We start from the raw sequence: 21,057 nt of genomic DNA on the forward strand, positions 1-21,057 counted from the left end.
TGTTTAATAGCAAATATTAATTTGGAGAAATACTAAATAATTATAATCATTTTTCCTTTGTGGGCCAAATGTAGCCTCAGAGTTTTTCTCAATGTAGCATCTGGAGAGGAACTATTATTTGAGATCAGCACTTGAGAGGTAGTCCATGCAATAATCAGATTCAGAGAGTAAAACAAACAAACAAAACAAAAACCTAAATTATTTTGTTACTAAACATTTAATTACTGTATTCCCAACGGCCTAACTTGGACCAGAGGAGGAAAGTAGTGGGATAGATTTTCCAGATCTGTCTGAGTTACTTTAAATCTTCATTCTTTAACAATGTTTTTGAGAAAGATAAAGTTATCACTATGTGAGCTCAAAAAAAAAAACATTGAAAAATAAGAATAAATGAATATTATTTCTATTAGCATAGGATCTGAGCTACTTGAGAAGAATCATAAATCTTGCTTGAAGGGTTATTTAGACCAACCACCCACCCATGAGAAGCAAATAATTAATGGAGTAAAAGAGAAATAAATCTCCTGGATATTTCAAGTTCCTCCAAAGCAGGTGGAACTGCCCCCCCCCCCCCCCCCCGCCCGTTTCCTGTTGAAAGCAGTGTGGCCAGTAAACCTTGGAAAAGCAGAACTTCAAGGAAGCATGTAAATAGGGCCTAGACAGAGACAAAAGAGACCCTTTCCTACAAAACAGAAATTAAAACGGATCCCTTCCCTTCTGCGATTCAAGAAGCATTATACCATCAACAGGATTAAGCATTAATAAAAATAAATAAGAGATATGAGGCGTGGAGCCGCATACCAGTAATCCCAGCTGCTAGGGAAACTGAGGTGGAAGAATTGTAATTATAGGCCAGCCTCAGAGACTTAGCAAAATTTAAAAAGGGGAGGGGGGCTGGAGCCGTAGGGTGAGTGGTAGAGGCCCCTGGGTTCAATTCCCAGTACTGAAAAATGAGAAATCAGAGACAGACACACACGCTGTGCATTCTCAAAGTAGGAAGGCACTTGAGAAGTGCCTAATTTACCTTAAAGTCACCCTAATTTGATGACTGAAACTCTAGCGTTACCTAGGACCACAAACCCTGTTTCATACCGTCTTCACAATTCAAAGCAGAGCGCCATCGGCCCTTCAGCAATCTGAGGGCCTCGGAGGTGCCCAGGCGACTGCATCTCTGCAGCTCAGACCCTCCTCTGCGGACGCAGGCTTGGAGCCACAGCGGCCCCACTGCGTCAGCGTGGCACCCAGTCTTGGGGGTGGGCAGCGGCGGTCGGGGTTCCAGGTGGGCGGAGCCCCGCCCCAGGACCCTCGCCCCGCCCACCCTTGGGGTGTCTTTAGGGCCAGCGCTCGCCGCCCAGTCCACCCACTCCGCGAGCGACCCCGTGGTGACTCCACGAGCGACTCCGGGGTGACTCCGAAGGACCGCGCTCGCTCTCGGGGCCTCCGCCACGGCCGCACGAGCACTCCGCCGACGTGAGGATGGAGAGGAGGGCACGCAGCTCCTCCAGAGAGGCCCCCAGGCGAGGCGGCGGGCCCACCCACAAGGAGAGCAAGAGGGCGAAGGGCGAGAGGGGCGGCGGCCGCGGGCGGCGGGATGCCAGATCCGAGCGGCGGAGCCCCGGGCGGACGGAAAGCCCAGAGGAACCCCGAGCGCCCGCCGCCACCGTGGTGGACGTGGACGAGGTCCGGGGCTCCGGTGAGGAAGGCACCGAGGTGGTGGCGCTGCTGGAGAGTGAGCGGCTGGAGGAAGGTATTGAGGTGCAGGTCGGGCATCCGGGAGGAAAGCCGGCTTTCCAAGTGGTACCCAAAGGATGTCAGATAAGGTGAAATGTTACCCCACTGAAAACCATCAAAGCCAGAGCAGATTGCTGAAGGCTGGGGTTTCCAGGAAATGAAAGGTGTGCATTAGGCACCCAGCACACCCCCCCCCCCCAAAAAAAAGATGGAGACCAAAGTGCATCAGAAGAAATAAAAATAGCAACATCATCCAGGTACCAGCTGATCTCAGGGGGCAGAAAGGGATGGGAAGTTGGAGGGAGTGTGGTCCAGGTTGGGGACCAATTGACAGGCAAAGGAACGATGAAGTTGGTTTTTGTGGTCACAGAAGGGCAAATGGGCACCTGATATAAATAAAAACGTGACTGAGCCTTGGCTCTGAGCAACTATGGCTTATTTTCCTCCCCTCAGTCTTACGTAAAAGCATTTTAAACTTTCTTTGGGATGATCATTCTTTCTGAAAGGCATCGCTTTCTCTACTTGCATCAGCCAGACCTGAGTTGAAATCAGCTCCACAGCTTGCTAGCCACGTGATCATAGGAAGGGCCTCCACCATGGATCAGATAATCCCAATTCCTGCCTTAGAGGCAGTTGTGAGGGTAAAATGAGCAAAAGCTCCCAAACACTTTGCACAAAGCCTAGAACAAAGAACATGCTCAGTTTCAGCTGAATCCTTGCAAGCTAAAAGAGAGGAACATCAGATCAAAGGAGGGAATGCGAACAAAAGTGTTCCTTTTCCCTTCTGCAGAGAAAGCAAATCTTAGGAACAAATTTAACTACTGACAATCCTTTTCATAATGAATGGGAAAAAAATTCATTATATCTTAAGCAGTAGGATGACAGATGTTTAAAGGGAAGCAAATGAAGAATAGCATGTAATCTTTTTTTTAATATTTATTTTTTAGTTGTACACAATACCTTTATTTTGTTTATTTATTTTTATGTGGTGCTGAGGATCGAACCCAGGGCCTCACATGTGCTAGGTGAGCGCTCTACCACAAAGCCACAACCCCAGCCCAGCATGTAATCTTATATTGTGTGGCAGATCATATTAGAGGAGTAGGCAAGGAAGGGAGCACCCATTTATGGAGCCCTTTCTATGTACCAAGCACACCTGGGTGTTTTACTTTACTTATTTAGTCCTTCATTATCCTCTTAGCACAGTTGAGGAAACATGCTCTGTGAAATTAAGTATCTTGCCCAAAATCTATAGCTGGAGCCCGAGGCAGTGGCATGTGTAATCCCAGCTACTTGTGAGGTTGAGGAAGAAGGATCAGATGTTTGAGGCCAACCTGGACAATGTAACTAGACCCTGTCTCAAAATAAAAAGGAGTGGGCATATAGCTCAGTGGTAGAGCCATTGCCTAGCCTGCATGAGGCCCTGAGTTCAATCCCCAGTAACACACACACCACACACACACACACACACACACACACACACACCAATAGCTGGGAAGTGGAACAGCTAGACTTCTAGAATAAGGCTTTTTGGCTGAAGTACCCACCTTCACATAGCCTGCTCTTGGTTTCTGATCATGTCCCAGCACTCAAACCAACTAGCTATGGTTTTAAGCAGGTTGATTCACCTTTGTGGGCCTTAGTCTCACCAATAAGAAAGTGGCTAGAGCAGAAGATCCCAAGCAGTGAGAGAGAAATACCACTAAAGATGAGGCAGCCCTTGCCTGAGAGGTGTTTGTGGGAACAGGGCGCAGCATTCCTCTCTCTCTTCTGACTTTGCAACACACTCCAAAGGCAGGCTTCTTGGGACTTGAGGGAATTGAAAAGGGGTGTCACCTTACCACAACTGGGTATTCTCAGGATATGTCTAAAGACTCTTCCTGCTTTAACATGTAATGCTTCCTTATTCACTTAAATCAAACAATTTGGATGTTCAAGCAGCTCATTCCAAGAGAAAAATATTTTGTGGATAAAGCTTTGAGTATACAAATTAGTTTTCTATTCACATTTCCTAACTACTGAGTGAAGGAACTTTTGAGAACTTTTTTCACTTATAAAACATAATTTTGTTCATATGTGCCTTGATTTTTACTTGCGGTAGTTGTTACCACTGGAAACTGAAATACAATTATAAACTGAAATTCATTGATACAAATATAAACTAAAATGACTATTAGTCATTGCCATTGAAGAATAAGAATATAAAAATTAACAATGTTTATAGAGCAGCATTTTCTAATGTAGGGTTGGTAATAAATAAGTTCCATAGAACATCAGTGAGTGTTCTTTGGAGAAAACATTACCTTGTCAAAGGTTTAGAAACCACTAGAGTAAACAAAGCTAAGAATGATTTTTTACTATAGGGATTCTCATAGCTTCCAGATGTTGATGGACATTGGGAATACCAATGGGATTGGGATACAGTGCCCAATATTTCTAAATCCGTTTGCCCAAAAACTCTTTCCTTGTGGAGCACACTCTGGGACTGGTATTCTATGGAAAGGTCTTTGGGAACTGCCACACTAGGGCAGATTTGGCGTTAGTGCTGGTACAACTTGCACATGTGTCCTCTTTAAGTAACTCAGTGAAGACCTTTCCAGACGTGGAATTCAATTTCAAGAAAAACAACTTTTTTTTTTTTTTTTTTTTTAAAGAAACTGGTCCCAGGTTGGCCTAGACTCCTAGGCTCAAGTGACCCTCCTGCCTCAGCCTCTTTCTGAGCAGCTGGGACCTCAGGCATGCACCACTGTGCCTGGCTGTGGAATTTGATTTTTTAGCCCTACCAATTAAGTATCCATTTCCTTCTGTTCCTTTAAAAATAGGCTTTTTACCATTTACTCACTCTCACTCATCTTTTAGTTCTCTGTGGGATATATTTTAAACATACTTTTTTTCAGTTGTAGATGGACACAATATCTTTGTTTACTTTTTTATGTGGTGCTGAGGATCGAAGCCAGTGCCTTACACGTGCTAGGCGAGCCCTCTACCACTGCGCCCCAGCCCCAGCTCCTCTCTGTGGGATTTTTAAACTGGCAAATGGTATCCTTTTGGCCAGTATTCTAGTACCTGGAAAATAAAATTCTTTAGATTTCCACAACTCAGATTTACATTACATTTAAATCATTTTCACTATCCACTTCTCCTTCCTTCCTAATTCAACAATGGTTGAGCACCTGCATTGTGTCAGGCACTATTCCAGGCACTGGAGATGCAATGTAAACACGACAGGACCAGAAGAACTTGTGTTCCTGAGGCCGACTTTCCTTGATGCCACTTCACTACCACTCAAGCATCCTGGATGTTCTGCATCCTTCCTTATTGCTTGTTCACAAACTCTAATGGTCTAATGTCATCCCACACAGGGGATGTTCAAGGACCAGACAGCAACACCTCAATCCAATGAAGGAACTCTAACAAAGGCATTTCAGACATTAGGGCAGGTAGTGAGTAGGAAAGTTATTTCATGGAAGGTGAGACTCTGGACACTTTGAATATTAAAACCCAACACACGTAAAGTACAGTTTAGTGTTTTTATGTGAGATTTCATATCTCCCTTACACTGAAATAGATATGAAATCTATTTCATGAGCTAGTTATTGTGCAATATCTACAATATAGCAAACATCCCCATTGTACAGGTAAGGAAACTGAGGTTTGAAAAGATCCTGTGTCCTACATAAAATTATCTATGGACGTGAAATGAGAAAGCCAGAATGGGAACCCATGGTACTCTGGTCCCCTGTACCCCAGTGCCTTTCCAGGAGCCTGCACCACCTTCCACAGGCCCACATGGCTTTCCACGCAGACCCCAGGCCCTGTGAACTCTGACCACCCTGATGTCTGGTTCATTCCAATATTTCCAGCAATGTCTCCAAGCTGCTCTGACCCAATACCAAGGACTAGACTGACAAGTGATAGTCAGTTAAAATGGTGAGGTTTCAATATTTTTTCTTTCTTTAGGTACCAAGTCCTCTGGTTTAGGGGCCTGTGAGTGGCTTCTTGTCCTTGCCTCTCTGTTCTTCATCATTCTGACATTGCCTTTTTCCATCTGGTTTTGCATAAAGGTGAGTTTCCATGAGGACCCAACAGGTCATTTATTTCCTGGTGCCTCTTTCTGATCATACTGGGTCATGCTCTGCGTTTAGAACTTGCTGCTGGTCCACTGCCATGCCCTCATGCCCACTTGCCCTCCAGAAGGTGGTCCTCTTTCAAGACCTGGCTCAAATGTTACCATGAAGCCTTCCTCAACTCCTCTAGACTGTCGCGCCCTTCCCTGTGCTCCTGATCACTGGGCCTTCACTTCATTCTAGCACGTACCACACATATAATGCTTGCTGAGATCAACTCTACCATTAGATGGAGACCCTTCAAGGGTTTCCACTGGTTCATCCCCACTCCAACACAAAGACCAGCCCAGAACAGGTCATGACATCCTCTCATGTGCTCCTTACACTGCCAGAAACTTCTCAGCAGCTGCCCTAGACCATGAGGGGCCACTGTCTCTGGCCCACAGGTGGCCCACACAATTCCAGTCCCTGAAGCAAATGAAGATCTGTGTCAGTTCAGGAAGCACATGACAAGATGAAATTAGAAGTACAAAGAATTTTTTGAAGGTACTGCCTGGGTGAGATTGAGAAAGAACAAAAGCAGGCTTTAGGGGAAACTGTCAATGATGAGTGGGGCTTGTCTCTTTCCACTTTTAAACTTTCTATCTACTTACGTCTTTGACTATAAAATGTGTCTCCTTGAGACAGCATACAGTTGGCAGCAGGCTCTCCTTTTCACTTTTCATTTTTTGGTGGAGTGAGAATTGAACCCAAAGCCTCAGGCAGGCCAGGCAAGGCCACAGGCTCTTCTTGAGGTGTGATCTGAGCACCTACGTGATCATCACAGGGACCAGTACTGACTCAACCATGGTTTATGGAAAAGGCTGTTGGGTTTAGTTAGTTAAGATGGTAAACCTTAGCAGGGCTGGAGATACAGCTCTGCATATAGCAGTGCTTGCATAGCTCAAGGCCCTGAGTTCAAGCCCCAGCACCATCAAAGGTAAACCTTAGGAACCTTCTAAATTAGGTAGTAGACACAAAAGCAAGATTGGGTTTGAGCAAGGCTTGAAGAGTAAGTTTCCCTTAATCTCTGGAGGACTTTTTTTCCAACAAAGAAACAAGTAATGCTAGGAACTAGGCAGCTGGGAATTGCTGGGGTATGCTCTAGGAACAAACCCAATCATTCACTCTCATTCACTGTTCCAGTAAGCAAAGGAAAATAAACTTGGAAACAGTCATAAATCATTCATTTATCCACTTACTAAATGAATAAATTCACTGAATACTTGCTTTGTATCAGGCATTTTTTTAGGCACTCAGAAAAAAATCAATTCTGTATCATCAAGGAATTCAGAGTCTTGTGAGGTATATGTATAAACAAACTCATCAACTAAGTTAATGATAAACAAGCAACAGAACTCAGATTCTGATACTGGAACAGAAAATAACTTTTTAAAAGTAATATGCAGTAACTTTTCTGTTCTGTTCTACACAGTGAATCTCCTTTTTGTCATTTAAAAATATTTCTACACATGCTCAGGGCACATTCAATTTTTTGAGATTCATGAGAATTAACTAATTAAAATCCAACTGGATCATTTTGAAGCAGCTTAGAAGAAACTGAAAAGTATCACAACTTTGTGTTATTTGTGAAACAAAGTATCACAAGTGGTATTAAAATATACTCCATCTTTTTGTTAAACAGTTAATGAGTGATACATATAAAAGCTTGATGAGGCAGAAGTCACAGAAAACTACAAGATTAAACATGCTCTCTGATCATATTTGATTTAGGAAACATTGAATATAGTGGAAACATTACTTTTCAGATGATAATGAGTTTTTAATCAAACTTCTATCCTTGGGCTCAAAAATTCAGATAGCCAATACACTTTTTCATTGGTTTCTAAAATTCCACACTAAGTATAAATTTTAGAACATTAAATATCAATAGAAGTTTATTCTTCATTGTCAAAACAAAAGATTTCTGATACCTAAAATCACTTTCATTTTAAGCCTTTTGAATGCTTTATTATTCTTATTTAGAGTGATTTGGAAGTATTACATTTCCATTTAGATTGTACAAGAGTACGAGAGAGTAATTATATTCCGACTGGGACATCTGCTTCCTGGAAGACCCAAAGGTCCTGGTAAGAAACATATACACACACTTTTTTTTTTTAAACCACCATCTCCACCACCCCTCAACTGGCCAACTTCAATTCTTATGTATTTATAATATGGACTTTAGATACAATGAAGTAACTTGATTCATCTGCATTTCTAATCTGTTAGTTGCAATACAGATCATTAAGAACTTCTACTACCAGGAGACAGGTGGCCAAGGGAGAAGATGAATGCAGGGAGCCCCACATCAGGGGCATGCTGATTACAATAGGAAATCAGCTTAGGATCCATGAATGGGGACTGGTTTGAGTACATGTGTACAGTCAGAGTCCTGTGAATTCTCAGAGAAAAGCTGAGCTAGTTGAGAATCCAGGGGGCCTAAGGCAAGGAAGTGAGGCATCTACAATAAATTGGTCTTTAGTGTTGAAATTTAAGAGACAGAGATTGAACAAGTCTTGTATTTTAGATGCTGCTAACTACCAGGAATAAAAAAATGCCTGAGTAAGACATGGTCTCTGATTTCTAGGGCTTTAAAATCTAGTGGAATTTATGTTCAGAAATCAAAGCTGGTTATGGGGTATAGAGAGAAGTATGATTATTCTGGAAAGTGTAGTAATTAGGGTTTGGAGGTCCAAGACAGCCTGGAAGCCATGAGGAGGAGCAAAGTCCCACTGTGTATATATTGGAGAGGTCTGAGTTCTCATTCTGGTCTGCAGTAATAAGTAGGGAATGGAGACAAGACTAAGAGACACCAATCAGAGTTTGAAAAACCCAATCCAGTAGATGGGTTCCCACAAAAACAGAACTAGATCCTGTAGTTCCAGGACATGGATGATCTTGCTGTGTTCCTTGTTTTCTGGAACTTTCTCCATTGGGGCCAAGAAAGAACAGCAGGTGGTCTGCTCCCCAGATAGATCATGGGCTCTGTGAAGTGCTTTTGGTTTCAACAAACTGTGGTCTTACAAGAGCCTTCAACATCCAGGGTTCTTGATAAAATCTCAATAATCAATCTACAGATAGTTATTGCCCATTATTTACTATATATTATATTGGATAGGTGAGGACTAACTTGCCAAACAGAAGCTAGTATTATGATATTGCTATTATGATTACCTTTGGGGCTCACCTTTTAAGAAATACCATGAGGAGGTTGCTGGCTCCAAAGTTTGACATATAGATACACTCATAGACTAAAAAACAATTTTATAGATTACCTAAAAGGCACCAAGTCAGAGACACTACTAAGACTAACAATAATGTATGTGATGTTACTTAGGGAGCTCAAATCTAGTGAAGGGACAGACATATACTAGAGATCTGGAGGGTTTAGCATCATGACTAAAGTTACCACCATTATTAAAGCCCAAATTTTTGGAATAATACCTGCTTATACCTGTTATCCTGGAGTAAATTGTAACAGTGCTCTCCTTTTACCCTCAAGTGTCCCATATTGATGGTGGTAAACTTAGCTTCGACAATGATGCCTGTATAGTTGCAGGCTAAGAAAAGCAATGCAGTGTACAACCTGAACATGAAAAGGTGAACCCCAAACAGTCTCCATGCTTGCTGTTTGCCTGTTCCTTCCTCCCCTCTTCTAGGCCTGTTCTTCTTTTTGCCCTGCCTGGATACCTACCACAAAGTTGACCTTCGTCTCCAGACCTTGGAGATACCCTTCCATGAGGTAAGCCAAAGGGTGGCTTTTGCTTTCTCTACATTTTCCACAGTCTAGCTATTGACTCTAGCCCAGGACAAAATCTCTATGCTCAACAGTAGACAAGAAAAATAGACCTATGGAACTTCATCAGTATTAAAAAAAAAAAAACTCTGTGAATCAAAGGACACAATCTACAGAGTGGAAGGCAAGCTATGGAATAGGAGAAAATATCTGCAAATCACATATCTTACAAGGGGTTAATATCCAGGCTATATGAAGAACTCATACCTCTTAATACAAAAAATGACTGACTTAAAAAAAAGTAATGATAGTGAATAGTTTTAAAAAAATACTGACTAAAAAAAGGGCAAAGGACTTTATGATAATTAACCTTATGTGTCAACTAGGCTAGCCTATGGTAGTTTCGCCTACATTTGGTCAAACACAATGGAATGTTATAGTGTAGGTAATTTTTTTATTTAGATGAGGTTATGATTTAAATCAGTAGACTCTGAGTACAGCAGATTACCTGTCATAATAAATGGAACCACCATATAACCCAGCTATACCACTCCTCAGTATTTATCCTAAGGAACTGAAGTCATTGCATTATCCAATACATGCATGCCCATGTTTATAGCAGCACAATTCACAATAGCCAAATTATGGAACCAGCCCAGGTGTCTGTCAGCCAATGAATGGATAAAGAAAATGCAGTATACACACATAATGGAATTTTATTCAGCCATAAAGAAATAGAATTATGTCATTTGGAGAAAATAGATGGAGCTTGAGAACATTATGTTAAGTATTAAACCAAACTCAGAAAGTCAAGGGTCGTAAGTTTTCTCTCATATGTGAAAGCTAGAGAGAAAAAAGTAAAAGAAAAAAAAAAAAGAGGTTGCGGGTGGATCTCATGAAAAGCATAGGTAGACCAGTAGAATAGAAAGGGACTGGGGGAAGCAGAAGTTGAGGGAAAGGGGAGATAATGCAGAATGAAATTGACCAAATTATACTGTTGTATGTGTGCATGTATGCATAAGTAACAACAAATACCACTTATGTACAATTATAATGCACCAATAAAAAGAAAAAAAAGAAGCAGGGTCTTGAACAAGTATGTTCATAGCAGTACTATTCACAATAGCCAAATAGCAAAGCAAGCAGTGTCCATTGATGTATGAACAGATTTTTTTAAATGTGGCATATAATCTATAATAGAATTTGTTCAGCCTTTAAAAGGAAGGAAATTCTAACGTATTCTAAAACATGGATGAGTCTTGAGGACATCATGCTAAATGAAATTATCTAGTCTCAAAAAAAAAAAATTAAAAGTAATGGGGCTGGGGAAGTTCAGTGGTAGAGGACTTGTCAAGCATGTGTGAGGCACTGGGTTCGGTCCTCAGCACCACATAAAAATAAATAAATAAAGGCATTGTGTCCATCTACAACTAAAACAAAATTAAAAATCAATCAATTAATTAATTAAAAAGAACTATTAAGGGTCTACTTATATGAAGTACCTAGAGCAGCTAAATTCATAGGGACAGAAAGTAAAATGTTGCTTCCCAGGGGATATGAGGAGGGGGCATGGACAATAATTGTCAGTTGTGCAAGATGAAAAGAGTACTGGAGGTTAGTTGTACTACTTAACTGTACACCAAAGATGGTAAATTTTATGTATGTATATTTTTCAACAATTAAAAAATTTATAAAATTAAAAGTAAAGATAATATTCATATATTTCTTTAATTGTTTTAAATTTTTTTTAAATTTATAGTTGTAGATGGATAGAACACCTTTATTTTATTTGTTTATTTTTATGTGGTGCTAAGGATTGAACCCAGTGCCTCACACGTGCTAGGTAAGTGCTCTGCCACTGAGCTACAGCCCCAGCCCTCGTTGTTAACTTTTGAGATAGAATCTTGCTAAGTTGTCAAGGCTGACCTCAAACTTACAGTCTTCCTGCCTCAGCCTCCCATGCTGCTGGGATAACAGCCATGTGCCAGTGCTCCTAGCTACTATCTGTATTGGTGATTCAAATTTATAAGCCTTCCTACGTTGTCTCCTACTTTTGGCCTGAGGTTTTTTTTTCATTTTTTCTCTTGGGAAATAGAAACTTTGTTTTTTAAAAATGCTTATTTTAGATGATAAAATTGAATGAAAGGAAGAAGTAAAACTTACTTGTAATCTTGAAGAGATATTTGTACATCAGTGTTCATAGCAGTATTATTCATAAGAGCAAAATAACTGACTATAAGCTGATAAACAGATAAGCAAAATGTCATATGTACATGCAGTAGAATATTATTCAGCTTTAAAAAGACTCTAACATATGCTACAACATGGATGAACCTTGAGTATGTTATGCTAATTGAAATAAGCAATCACAAAAAAACAAATACTGTATATGATTCTAGGTATTTAGAGTAATCAAAATGATAGAGACATAGTACAAAGGTGATTGTCAGGAACAAGAGGGAGGGGAAAGTGTGGAGATGTTGTCAATGGGCATAGAGTTTCACTTTTACAAGGTGAAAAGAATAGTGCAGGTGACTGGTGGTGATGGTTGCACAACATTGTGATTGCATTTAATACCACAGAAGTATATACTTAAAGATGGAAAGTTATGTGTATTTTAACAAAACAAAGACATTGGAAACCTGTACTTACCCCTAATCCTTAGACAACTGTTGATATTTTGGAGTATATCCTTTCAAACTTTTCTATGTATGTGGTTATATTCACAGATAGGTGTATATATAGATATCATACTATGTAAGATTTTTATAACATGCTCCTTTTTACCCAACAATATAGAAGCATCTTTTCATATATTAGCTATGCTTCTAGCCCTTTATTTTATTTTATATGTGTGTGCATATGTGTGATTATACACACACACACACACACACACACACACACATATATATATATATATATATACACATACATACAAATATTTAGTTGTAGATGGACACAATACCTTTATTTTGTTTAATGTGGTGCTGAGGATCAATCCCAGTGCCTCCCATGTGCAAGGCAAGTGCTCCACTGCTGAGCCACAACCCCAGCTCCTAGCCCTTTATTTTAAATGGACACATAACATTTCATTGTGTGGCCATACCACAGTTTACTCAACCAATTTCCTCTTGTTGATGATAAATTGTTTCCAGTGTTTTATTTCAATAAGTAATAGTATAAGTAACAATTCTTACAGCTAAATCTTTAAAATATGTCCTTTTGATAAATGTTTTCTAAAAATGGAAATGTTGAGAACTTTACTGTTAAAGCTGTGTTTATTTTTTAAATTTTAATTTGTTACATATAACAACAGAATGCATTAGGATTCATATTACACATATAGAGGACAATTTTTCTTATCTCTGGTTGTACACAAAGTAGAGTCACAGCCTTCATGTCTTCATATGTGTACTTAGGGTAATGATCACCATCACATTCCACCATCTTTCCTACCCCTATGGCCCCTCCCTTCCACTCCCTCCCCCTTTTAAGGCTTTTGGTGGGGACTAATGGGCATCACCAAATTGCCCTCTAGGGAACACTCCAGCAAGCACCACGTCACTGCTCATAGCACTTATGTCCTAGAACATGCCTCTCTGTTATTAGATTTGTTTGCATCAGTTTAGAAAGACCTATAAAAACAACTGAGTGTTTTCAAATAAGAAAATTATTCCTGATTTTCTTTACAAAAGGATTTACAACAGAATTCCTTTAAATCGTGAGTTCTTTTGTTTATTTAATAAAAAAACTCCATAATTTTCAAAACCATATATATTTTGAATAGAAGATAACTGAGCTGTTTTTTTTTTCTTCTTGGTATAATTTTACTCTGAGAAAATTCACTTTAGATACACTTAGTTCTCTCCACATAGGAAAAGAGCCCACGGATCAAGTCTGTCATCCAAACTGTTTTTCTCCCTAGATTGTAACCAAAGACATGTTTATAATGGAGATAGATGCCATCTGCTATTACCGAATGGAAAATGCCTCTCTTCTCCTAAGCAGCCTGGCTCATGTGTCTAAGGCTGTCCAGTTCCTTGTGCAAACCACCATGAAGCGTCTTCTGGCACACCGATCCCTCACTGAAATTCTTCTAGAGAGGAAGAGCATTGCTCAAGATGTAAAGGTACTTACTACGTTTAATATTGAGTATATTAAACTATATATTTTTTAATATTTATTTTTTTAGTTTTAGGTGGACAGAATATCTTTATTTTTTATTTTTATGTGGTGCTGAGGATCGAACCCAGTGCCTCATGCATGCACTCTACCACTGAGCCACAATCCCAGCTCTAAACTATATCTTTTAATCATCTGTTCACTGGCCAATTATTAAATCTTCCTTGTGCCACACTTGAATCTCTTCAAGTTGCCATCCCTAAGGAGCTTATAGCTAATTAGGAAGTTACCAAAGTGACCCTGAATCAATTATAATCACCAGTCCTGATGAACAGTTTGCTCTCAACTCTTCCCCAAAAGCCACCCAGTGACTTTAAATTCATTGTGAAGTTCTCACATAGTACCAAGTGTTGGGAGTGGCTGCTGGCAGCGCTGATAGAGATAGATGGGAGAGGTTGTGGTATACAAAAAGGATAAGATGTGATTCCTCGAAGCTTCCAGCCTAGCTGAGGAAACAAGCACAGTGTGCACAAAATGCAATGATGCTATGTACTTTCAGAGGGAAAAGGGAAGATGTCTCCTACCCTATCATGATTAATTACCCAATCAACTGTCTAGATTTAATTGATTTAGAATTAGCAGAGGGAGGAATAGAGTAAAAGCTGCCTCCCAAACAGCCTCATCTGGCCCACAGGTAGCAAACAGGAATCTTATTCATGGCCATGGTGGACGCCCTTGATTCTTACCAGACGAGTTGGCAAGAGGTACTAAGAAGACAAGAAGAATGAAGCAGGATTCCAGGCAGCTGGCCAGCAAGGTGGCAGTTACCACTGAGTCTGTCATCCAAGTCATAGGGGCAGCCAGGCCCAGAATTGGATTAGGAGGTTGCAAATCAGACCTAGTTAGAAGAGGACCTTAGGAAGACCCTAAGAATCAAAGGCATTGATGATTGTGCTTTATAGAAACTGAGCAGTCACTAATCTGAAAAAAAAAAAATGCAGGGTACAAATGTCTGTGACTTGTCCAACTTGTTACTGATAAAACTGGGATTGTCAAAGTGCTTGCCTCACATTTGCTAAACCCTGGGTTTAATCCCCAGTTCCACAAAAGAAAAGAAAAAGCAACAACAAAACAAAACAAACAAACAAACAAACCTGGGATTTGCATCCTGATGGAAAAGGGAAGTCTGAAAATAAGAGAAGCTGGAAAAAGAAAAAGAAGAGGGACACTCGGGAGTTGCTGCTTTGGATTTTAGAAGCCACTTGACACAGTCCCCCACTGATCCTTCAGCCTCCCCTTATTCACCCCTCTCCTCTGAAGGGTAGTATGAGTCCAGACTCTTGACATTCAAGCTTGCTCTTATTATGCTGAGTTATATTTATGTGTCCATACATTTGTCTTCCCAGATTATGAATTCCATAATGGCAGGTGCCATATTTTATTCATCCTTTTGCCTCAGACCTGGCATGGGGCTTGTCACACAGCAGACGTTTTGGGGGGTGAATGAAGAAAGGACACAACTGTTACAGCCTTAGCTCTTGCCGTCCTTCCTCCACTAAATCTAACACTGGAACCTACTTAGCATTTGCCCAGATCCAGCACTTTTATGCTTCCTGCCTCCTCCTGAGCTGTTTCCTCTGCTTGGAATTCTTTTTTTTTCTCCACAGGAAAAAATCTTGTTTGTTCTTTAAGATGCCATCTCCTTTGTGGTGTATTTATCAATATTCCTTCCTCTCAAATTAGTCTTCTCAGGGCTTTCAATGCATTAAGTTATTACTTATCTAGCCACTAAGAAATCATCCACTAAATTTAAAAAGAAAAAAGCAGTACAAGACTGTAATTCCAGCTACTTGGGAGGCTGAGGCAGGAGGATCACAAGTTCCAGGCCAGCCTGGGCAACCTAGCAAGACCCATCTCAAAATAAACTGGGGCTGGGGCTGAGGCTGGGGCTCAGGGGTAGAGCGCTCACCTAGCATGGGCTAGGCCCTGGGTCGGATCCTCAGCATAAAATAAATAAATAAATAAATAAATAAATAAAGGGTATTGTGTCCAACTACAATTAAAATATTAAAAAAACAAAAAACAAACAAACAACAAAAAAAAAGGCTGGGGATGCAGCTCAGCTGTAAAGTGCTTGCCTGGCATGCACAGGTCCTGGGTTCAATCCCCAATACAGAAAAAGAAAACAGAATTTAGGGGAGGTCTCTTTGCTAATGGCTGTATTATATTCTCAGACAATGCCTGATAACTGGAGAGTAAAATGTAAAAATTGTGTTTTAAAGCCATAGATGGAAATACACCCATTTATAACAAAAGTGTAATAAGATTTGTCCAAAGGGTGTTACGCAAATAGACTGTTCAAACAAGTGAAAGAATATCTCTGCCTGGAAAATGAAGGCCAAAGAAAAAGACAGGTGTGTTGCTTTCCATAAATCAGACATTGTGTAATTTAAAAGATAAACAGGCCAACATGGAGGGCTCTGTGTCCCGCCCCTCCTTTCTACAATCCAAATTGCTTTTCTTCCCCCTCCTGTTTCTAGCTTCAACTGTGGAGGGCAGGGGAGACTGGGAAGCAAGAGGGCATTGATGTCTCCCAGCAGTGAGGAAGAGAAAGTGCCCTATCAATGACAACCACTTGGCAGGGAGACTAAATAGAAAATAATAAAGACATTTTAAAACAAATTGAATAAATATACCATTTGTGTTGCTTTTCTTTTGCTTCTGTAACAAATTACCACAAATTTGGTAGCTAAAACAACATGTACTTATTCTCTTACATTTCTGAAGACCAGAGTCTGAAATCAGTTTCACTGAGCTCAAGCTGAGATGTCAGCAGGACTGATTCTGTCTGGAGGTGCTTCGAGGAGAACCTGTTTCCTGCCCTTTCAGCATTTAAGGCTACCTATGTTCCTCAGCCCCTTCCTCCCCTTCCTTCATCTTCAAAATGCACCACTCCAAACTGCTTCCCTGGTCACATCAACTTCTCTGTATCAGATCTCCCTCTGCCTCCTTCTTACAAGGACACATATGATTACATTTCAGGCTGAGCTGAATATCCCAGCATAATCTCCCCATCTCCAGGACCTTTGATTTAATCACCTCTTCGAAGTCCCTCTTGGTAACAGTGAGATGTTGTAGGGACCAGGACATGCACATCCTTAGGGCCATTATTCAACCTACCATGCCATGTTTAGTTCCACAAATATTTATTGAGTGACACTGTCCTAGTCAAATCGCCCCATGCCAGATCCTGTGGAATTTAATGAAACAAAGTGGCCAAATACCATCCTTTCAAAGGAAATGGGCTCTCTCTGTTCAGAACAACAGTCATCGGGGCACAGGTGTGCCCTGCTCTTACCTGCAGGCTCTTGCTGACCTTTCATCTTTTTCCCTCCACAGGTTGCCTTGGATTCAGTGACCTGTATTTGGGGAATCAAAGTGGAGAGAATAGAAATGTGGGTAGGAAAATGATCATGATAAACAATATGATAAAGGGAAATACTTTGGTTTCATTTAAAAATTTTCCTTGAAAAATTATTTTGAGTAATATAGCCACACTAGTATAAGTTTAGAGAAAAAGAGACAAAATTATGTAGCATCTTGTAGCCAAAATATAACCATTATGACATTTGGGCAAATTAGTCTCATGGGGTTTTTTTGCTATGCATTAAAAAAAATCTTTTTTAAAAGATAAAATTTACCCTTTTAGCCATTTCAAAGTGCAGCTCAGTGGTTTTAGGACATTTACAAAGTCCTCAGATTCCCTTTGATCTAATTTCAGGACATTTTCATCACCCCCAAAGAAAGCCAGTTCTTATTAAGCAGGAACTCCTCATTCCTCCTCGCTCCTCATCCCCTGGCAACCACTAATTTAGTTTTTGTTTCAGTGGACATGCCTATTCTGAACATTTCACATAAATGGAATCATATGTTGAGCCTTTTGTGTCTGGTTTCTTTTCATTTAGCATGTTTTCAAGGTTCATCTATGGTGTAGTATGTATCAGTTCTTCATTTCTTTTATAGCCAAATAAAGTTTCATTGTCTAGCTATACAAAATTTTGTTTATCCTCCATCAGCCACTTTTTGGCTATTAGGGAAAATGCCACAATGAACTTTCTTTTTTGTTTTTTTCAACATCTTTATTTTTTTAAATTTTTATGTGGTGCTGAGGATCGAACCCAGCACCCTGCGCATGCCAGGCGAGCGTGCTACCACTTGAGCCACATCCCCAGCCCCACAATAAACTTTCATTTGAAAGTTTTTGTGTGAATATGTTTTTAGTTCTCTTGGCTATATACTTAGAAATAGCATTACTGGTTACATGCTAACTTTATAAATCTTTTCAGAAACTGCTCAATGGTTCCATATATGAATTTTCATTTATCATTGGGATAAAGAGATACTTTTGTATCTTTGATGTGATACAATAAGATTGTTCTTATTTAATCAATCCTCCTCATTTCAAAATCAATTTTTTCTCTTTTATAAACTTAGATGAATGCCCCTTATCTTCGTTATTAATTTTTTAGTTCTTCAAGGTGGTATTTCATACTCAAATTTAACCACTAGTGGTTAGATTAAATCTTAAGTGGGAAAAATGATTACAAACCAGGAACACAAAATGTTTAAGAGGAGGACATCATAGTCCCTCTGCAGCCACACTAGTGCTCCACACCTACACTGGAGGCACCGCACGGGATGTGCTCTCTCCACCTCCCTGCCACCTTAGGGCTCTGGGGACAGCACACTGTTGTCAGCATTTGCTCTCCTGTAGAGAGGGTGCAAACCTGAGGAAAAGTCTGGCCAAGGCTGCACATCTACACGCTCACCTTCTTTCTTTTGCAGTAAGGATGTGCGGCTGCCGGCTGGGCTTCAGCACTCACTGGCTGTGGAGGCAGAAGCGCAAAGACAGGCCAAAGTGCGGGTGAGCCAGCATTGAACAGTGTCCCCCACCAAGGCTGCTCTTTCAGGAGCACAGAGAACCCAGAGCAGGAAGGCCTGCTGGCAAGGAGCATTTCCCCTGTCTTTCCATGCTTCCCTTCATCCAGGCCCAGGAGAATCTGGTTTGGTTCCTGACATGTTATTTAAATTGCTCTAAGAGTGTGTTAGTAGCCGGGCACGGTGGCGCACACCTGTAATCCTAGTGGCTCGGGAGTTTGAGGCAGGAGAAGCACAAGTTTAAAGCTGGCCTCAACAATGGCGAGGTACTAGCAACTCAATGAGACCCTGTCTCTAAATAAATTCAAAATAGAGCTGGAGTGTAGCTCAGTGATTGAGTACCCTGAGTTCAATCTGGGCTGCACCCCTCCCTCTCACCAAAGCGGCTGCTAACTGTGCCTGTCTTCTTCCTGAGTCTTGCTTTCACGCTCTCTCCTCCCTCATCATCCCTCTTTTCTTGTGCTAGCATCTCAGTTACCTATCTCCTCTAGGTTAATGGCATTAGGCTATCCCAGGCCTATATCCAGAGCTCTGCATGAGCTTTGAAGGCACAATCATAGTCAGAGCCCAGTTCCCTCCCTGCTGGAGCCAAGAGAAGGCTGTGCTGCTCATGACTCTTCTCAGCAGCCAGAGAGCTGAAAAGATCTGGCTGCCACAGCTTCCTCAAATTGAGGTGGAGGAAAGTGAGGATGAAGGGAGGCAGATTTCTCTCAAAGAACAGGGATTAGGTGAAGGAAAGCCCAAACTGCATAAGAGGATTAATAACTGGACCTGAGGGGAATGGGGAGGAGGGGGAAGGGGAGAAAAGTGTCCTCTGGGCAGAGTTGCTTCTAGATCCTTGAGCCTAGTCCTCTCTGCCTGCTTTCAGGTGGCATTTGGCTGATGAGCTTGGTGTCTCCTCTTCTGAAATGCTTATCCTTTATTTTGGCCAAATTGAAAGTTACCCTTTTTGTAATCCCATGCCTCTGCCAGGAAAGCTGGCCAATTTTTCTTCTGTATGGCAAATCCCTACTAATCTTTTCAAGCCCACCAGACAAGAACTCCCCTAACAGTCTATACTTTTCATGGTCTATAACAAGTTCACCTTACATTTTAGTAGTTTAATGGGTCTTCCCTAGCTCAGCAGTCTTTAGAAAGCAGCTGAATTTGTTCTCCTGTGCTGAACAGTGCCTGCCACACTGGGTCCCACTGACAGCCCTCTTGGAACCAAGAAGCACAATCACTTTGTGTTTTCCACATCTGTTTTCTAGATGATTGCTGCAGAAGGGGAAAAGGCTGCTTCTGAGTCCCTGAGGATGGCTGCTGAGATTCTGTCAGGAACCCCAGCTGCTGTTCAGCTTCGATACCTCCACACCCTTCAGTCTTTGTCCACAGAGAAACCTTCCACTGTAGTTTTACCTTTGCCTTTTGACCTGCTAAATTTCCTGTCTTCTCCTAGCAACAGAACTCAAGGGAGCATCCCCTTCCCAAATTCTTCCAAACCTGTTGAGCCACTAAATCCCAAGAAGAAAGACTCTCCCATGTTATAGGGGTGGGTGCACAAAGCATAATGCAGCTGTGAAGAGGCCTGCCATTCAAAGCCACATCCCAGTGAGACATTCAGTCATCAGTTCCTTTCTTCCACTGCCACATGGAATGCTCTTTGAATGCACGGCATTGCAATGCAGCCACATAAGTGAGAAGTCAGTACAGGAGGCATCTAACAGGTTTAGGCGAGTCATCTAAGCAGAGTAGTTACGGGAAAGAGCTTTGGTCAACATGATAATTTGGAAATAAGTTTGTCAATTTTGATATTTGAAGATTTAGATCAAATGTCCTTTTTCCTCTGGCCCCTTTGGCAAGGTCTTGCAGCTCCTGCAGCCCTTTCTCTGAGCCCCATCACCATGCTTGCTACACTCAGCTGTAACCCTGGACCTAAAGTGTTAGCTTCTCTATGGCTCTACTACTGGCTCTTCAAAGGGGCATCTAACATCCTTCACCCACCACCTTCAGTCTTTTGGCTCCACTCCATATTCCTTGAGCCTAATTCTGATCGTTGCACCTTAGTGACACCTAAATGTTTCTGAATGAATGCAAAGAAAAGAGATGCACTCAGATTGGATATAAATTTATACACAATTAAGGAAATTTTTAAATTACTTGGAGGTTCTTTCAAAAATAAAAATAAGTAAAAGGATAACATTTATCTGATATATATATATATTGCTTCAAATCAGAGGAAGAATCATTCTAAATAGGGGCTGAGAGTAATGTATTTTCTGTATAGAATTTACCAGATTGCTTATTTCTTTAAGCAGATATAATGTATTATCTATACATGTCCTGAGAACTATTTCCCTAGGTAAACATTTCTTAATATACATTCCTATAATACAAGTCTTATTTCCCACTAATTTGCCTTACACAATTAGAAATGCA

The 21,057-nt window shown here is 40.9% G+C and overlaps 1 protein-coding gene across 2 annotated transcripts; it reads left to right on the forward strand.

The window, feature by feature from the left end:
- Positions 1–1,476: 1,476 nt before the first annotated feature.
- On the forward strand, positions 1,477–20,168 carry Nphs2 (NPHS2 stomatin family member, podocin). 2 transcript variants are annotated; one of them, XM_027935045.3, is made up of 8 exons: positions 1,477–1,747; positions 5,692–5,795; positions 7,855–7,927; positions 9,503–9,585; positions 13,505–13,708; positions 17,101–17,156; positions 18,547–18,625; positions 19,890–20,168. In XM_027935045.3, the coding sequence occupies exons 1-8, from the start codon at positions 1,477–1,479 to the stop codon at positions 20,166–20,168; spliced, it is 1,149 nt and encodes a 382-aa protein (XP_027790846.1). The 2 variants fall into 2 exon arrangements, with proteins under 2 accessions (XP_027790846.1, XP_027790848.1); XM_027935047.1 differs by lacking the exon at positions 13,505–13,708.
- The last annotated feature ends 889 nt before the right edge of the window (positions 20,169–21,057 follow it).

This window comes from Marmota flaviventris, chromosome 12, assembly GCF_047511675.1.
Source record: "Marmota flaviventris isolate mMarFla1 chromosome 12, mMarFla1.hap1, whole genome shotgun sequence".
Lineage (NCBI taxonomy): Eukaryota > Metazoa > Chordata > Mammalia > Rodentia > Sciuridae > Marmota > Marmota flaviventris.

Bases quoted from the DNA above. Each gene is read 5' to 3' on its own strand.
- Nphs2 (XM_027935045.3), top strand. From the start codon at position 1,477: ATGGAGAGGAGGGCACGCAGCTCCTCCAGAGAGGCCCCCAGGCGAGGC. The intron at 7,928-9,502 runs GTAAGAAACATA...CCCCTCTTCTAG, and splicing joins TGGAAGACCCAAAGGTCCTG to GCCTGTTCTTCTTTTTGCCC. The intron at 17,157-18,546 runs GTGGGTAGGAAA...TTTCTTTTGCAG, and splicing joins AAAGTGGAGAGAATAGAAAT to TAAGGATGTGCGGCTGCCGG.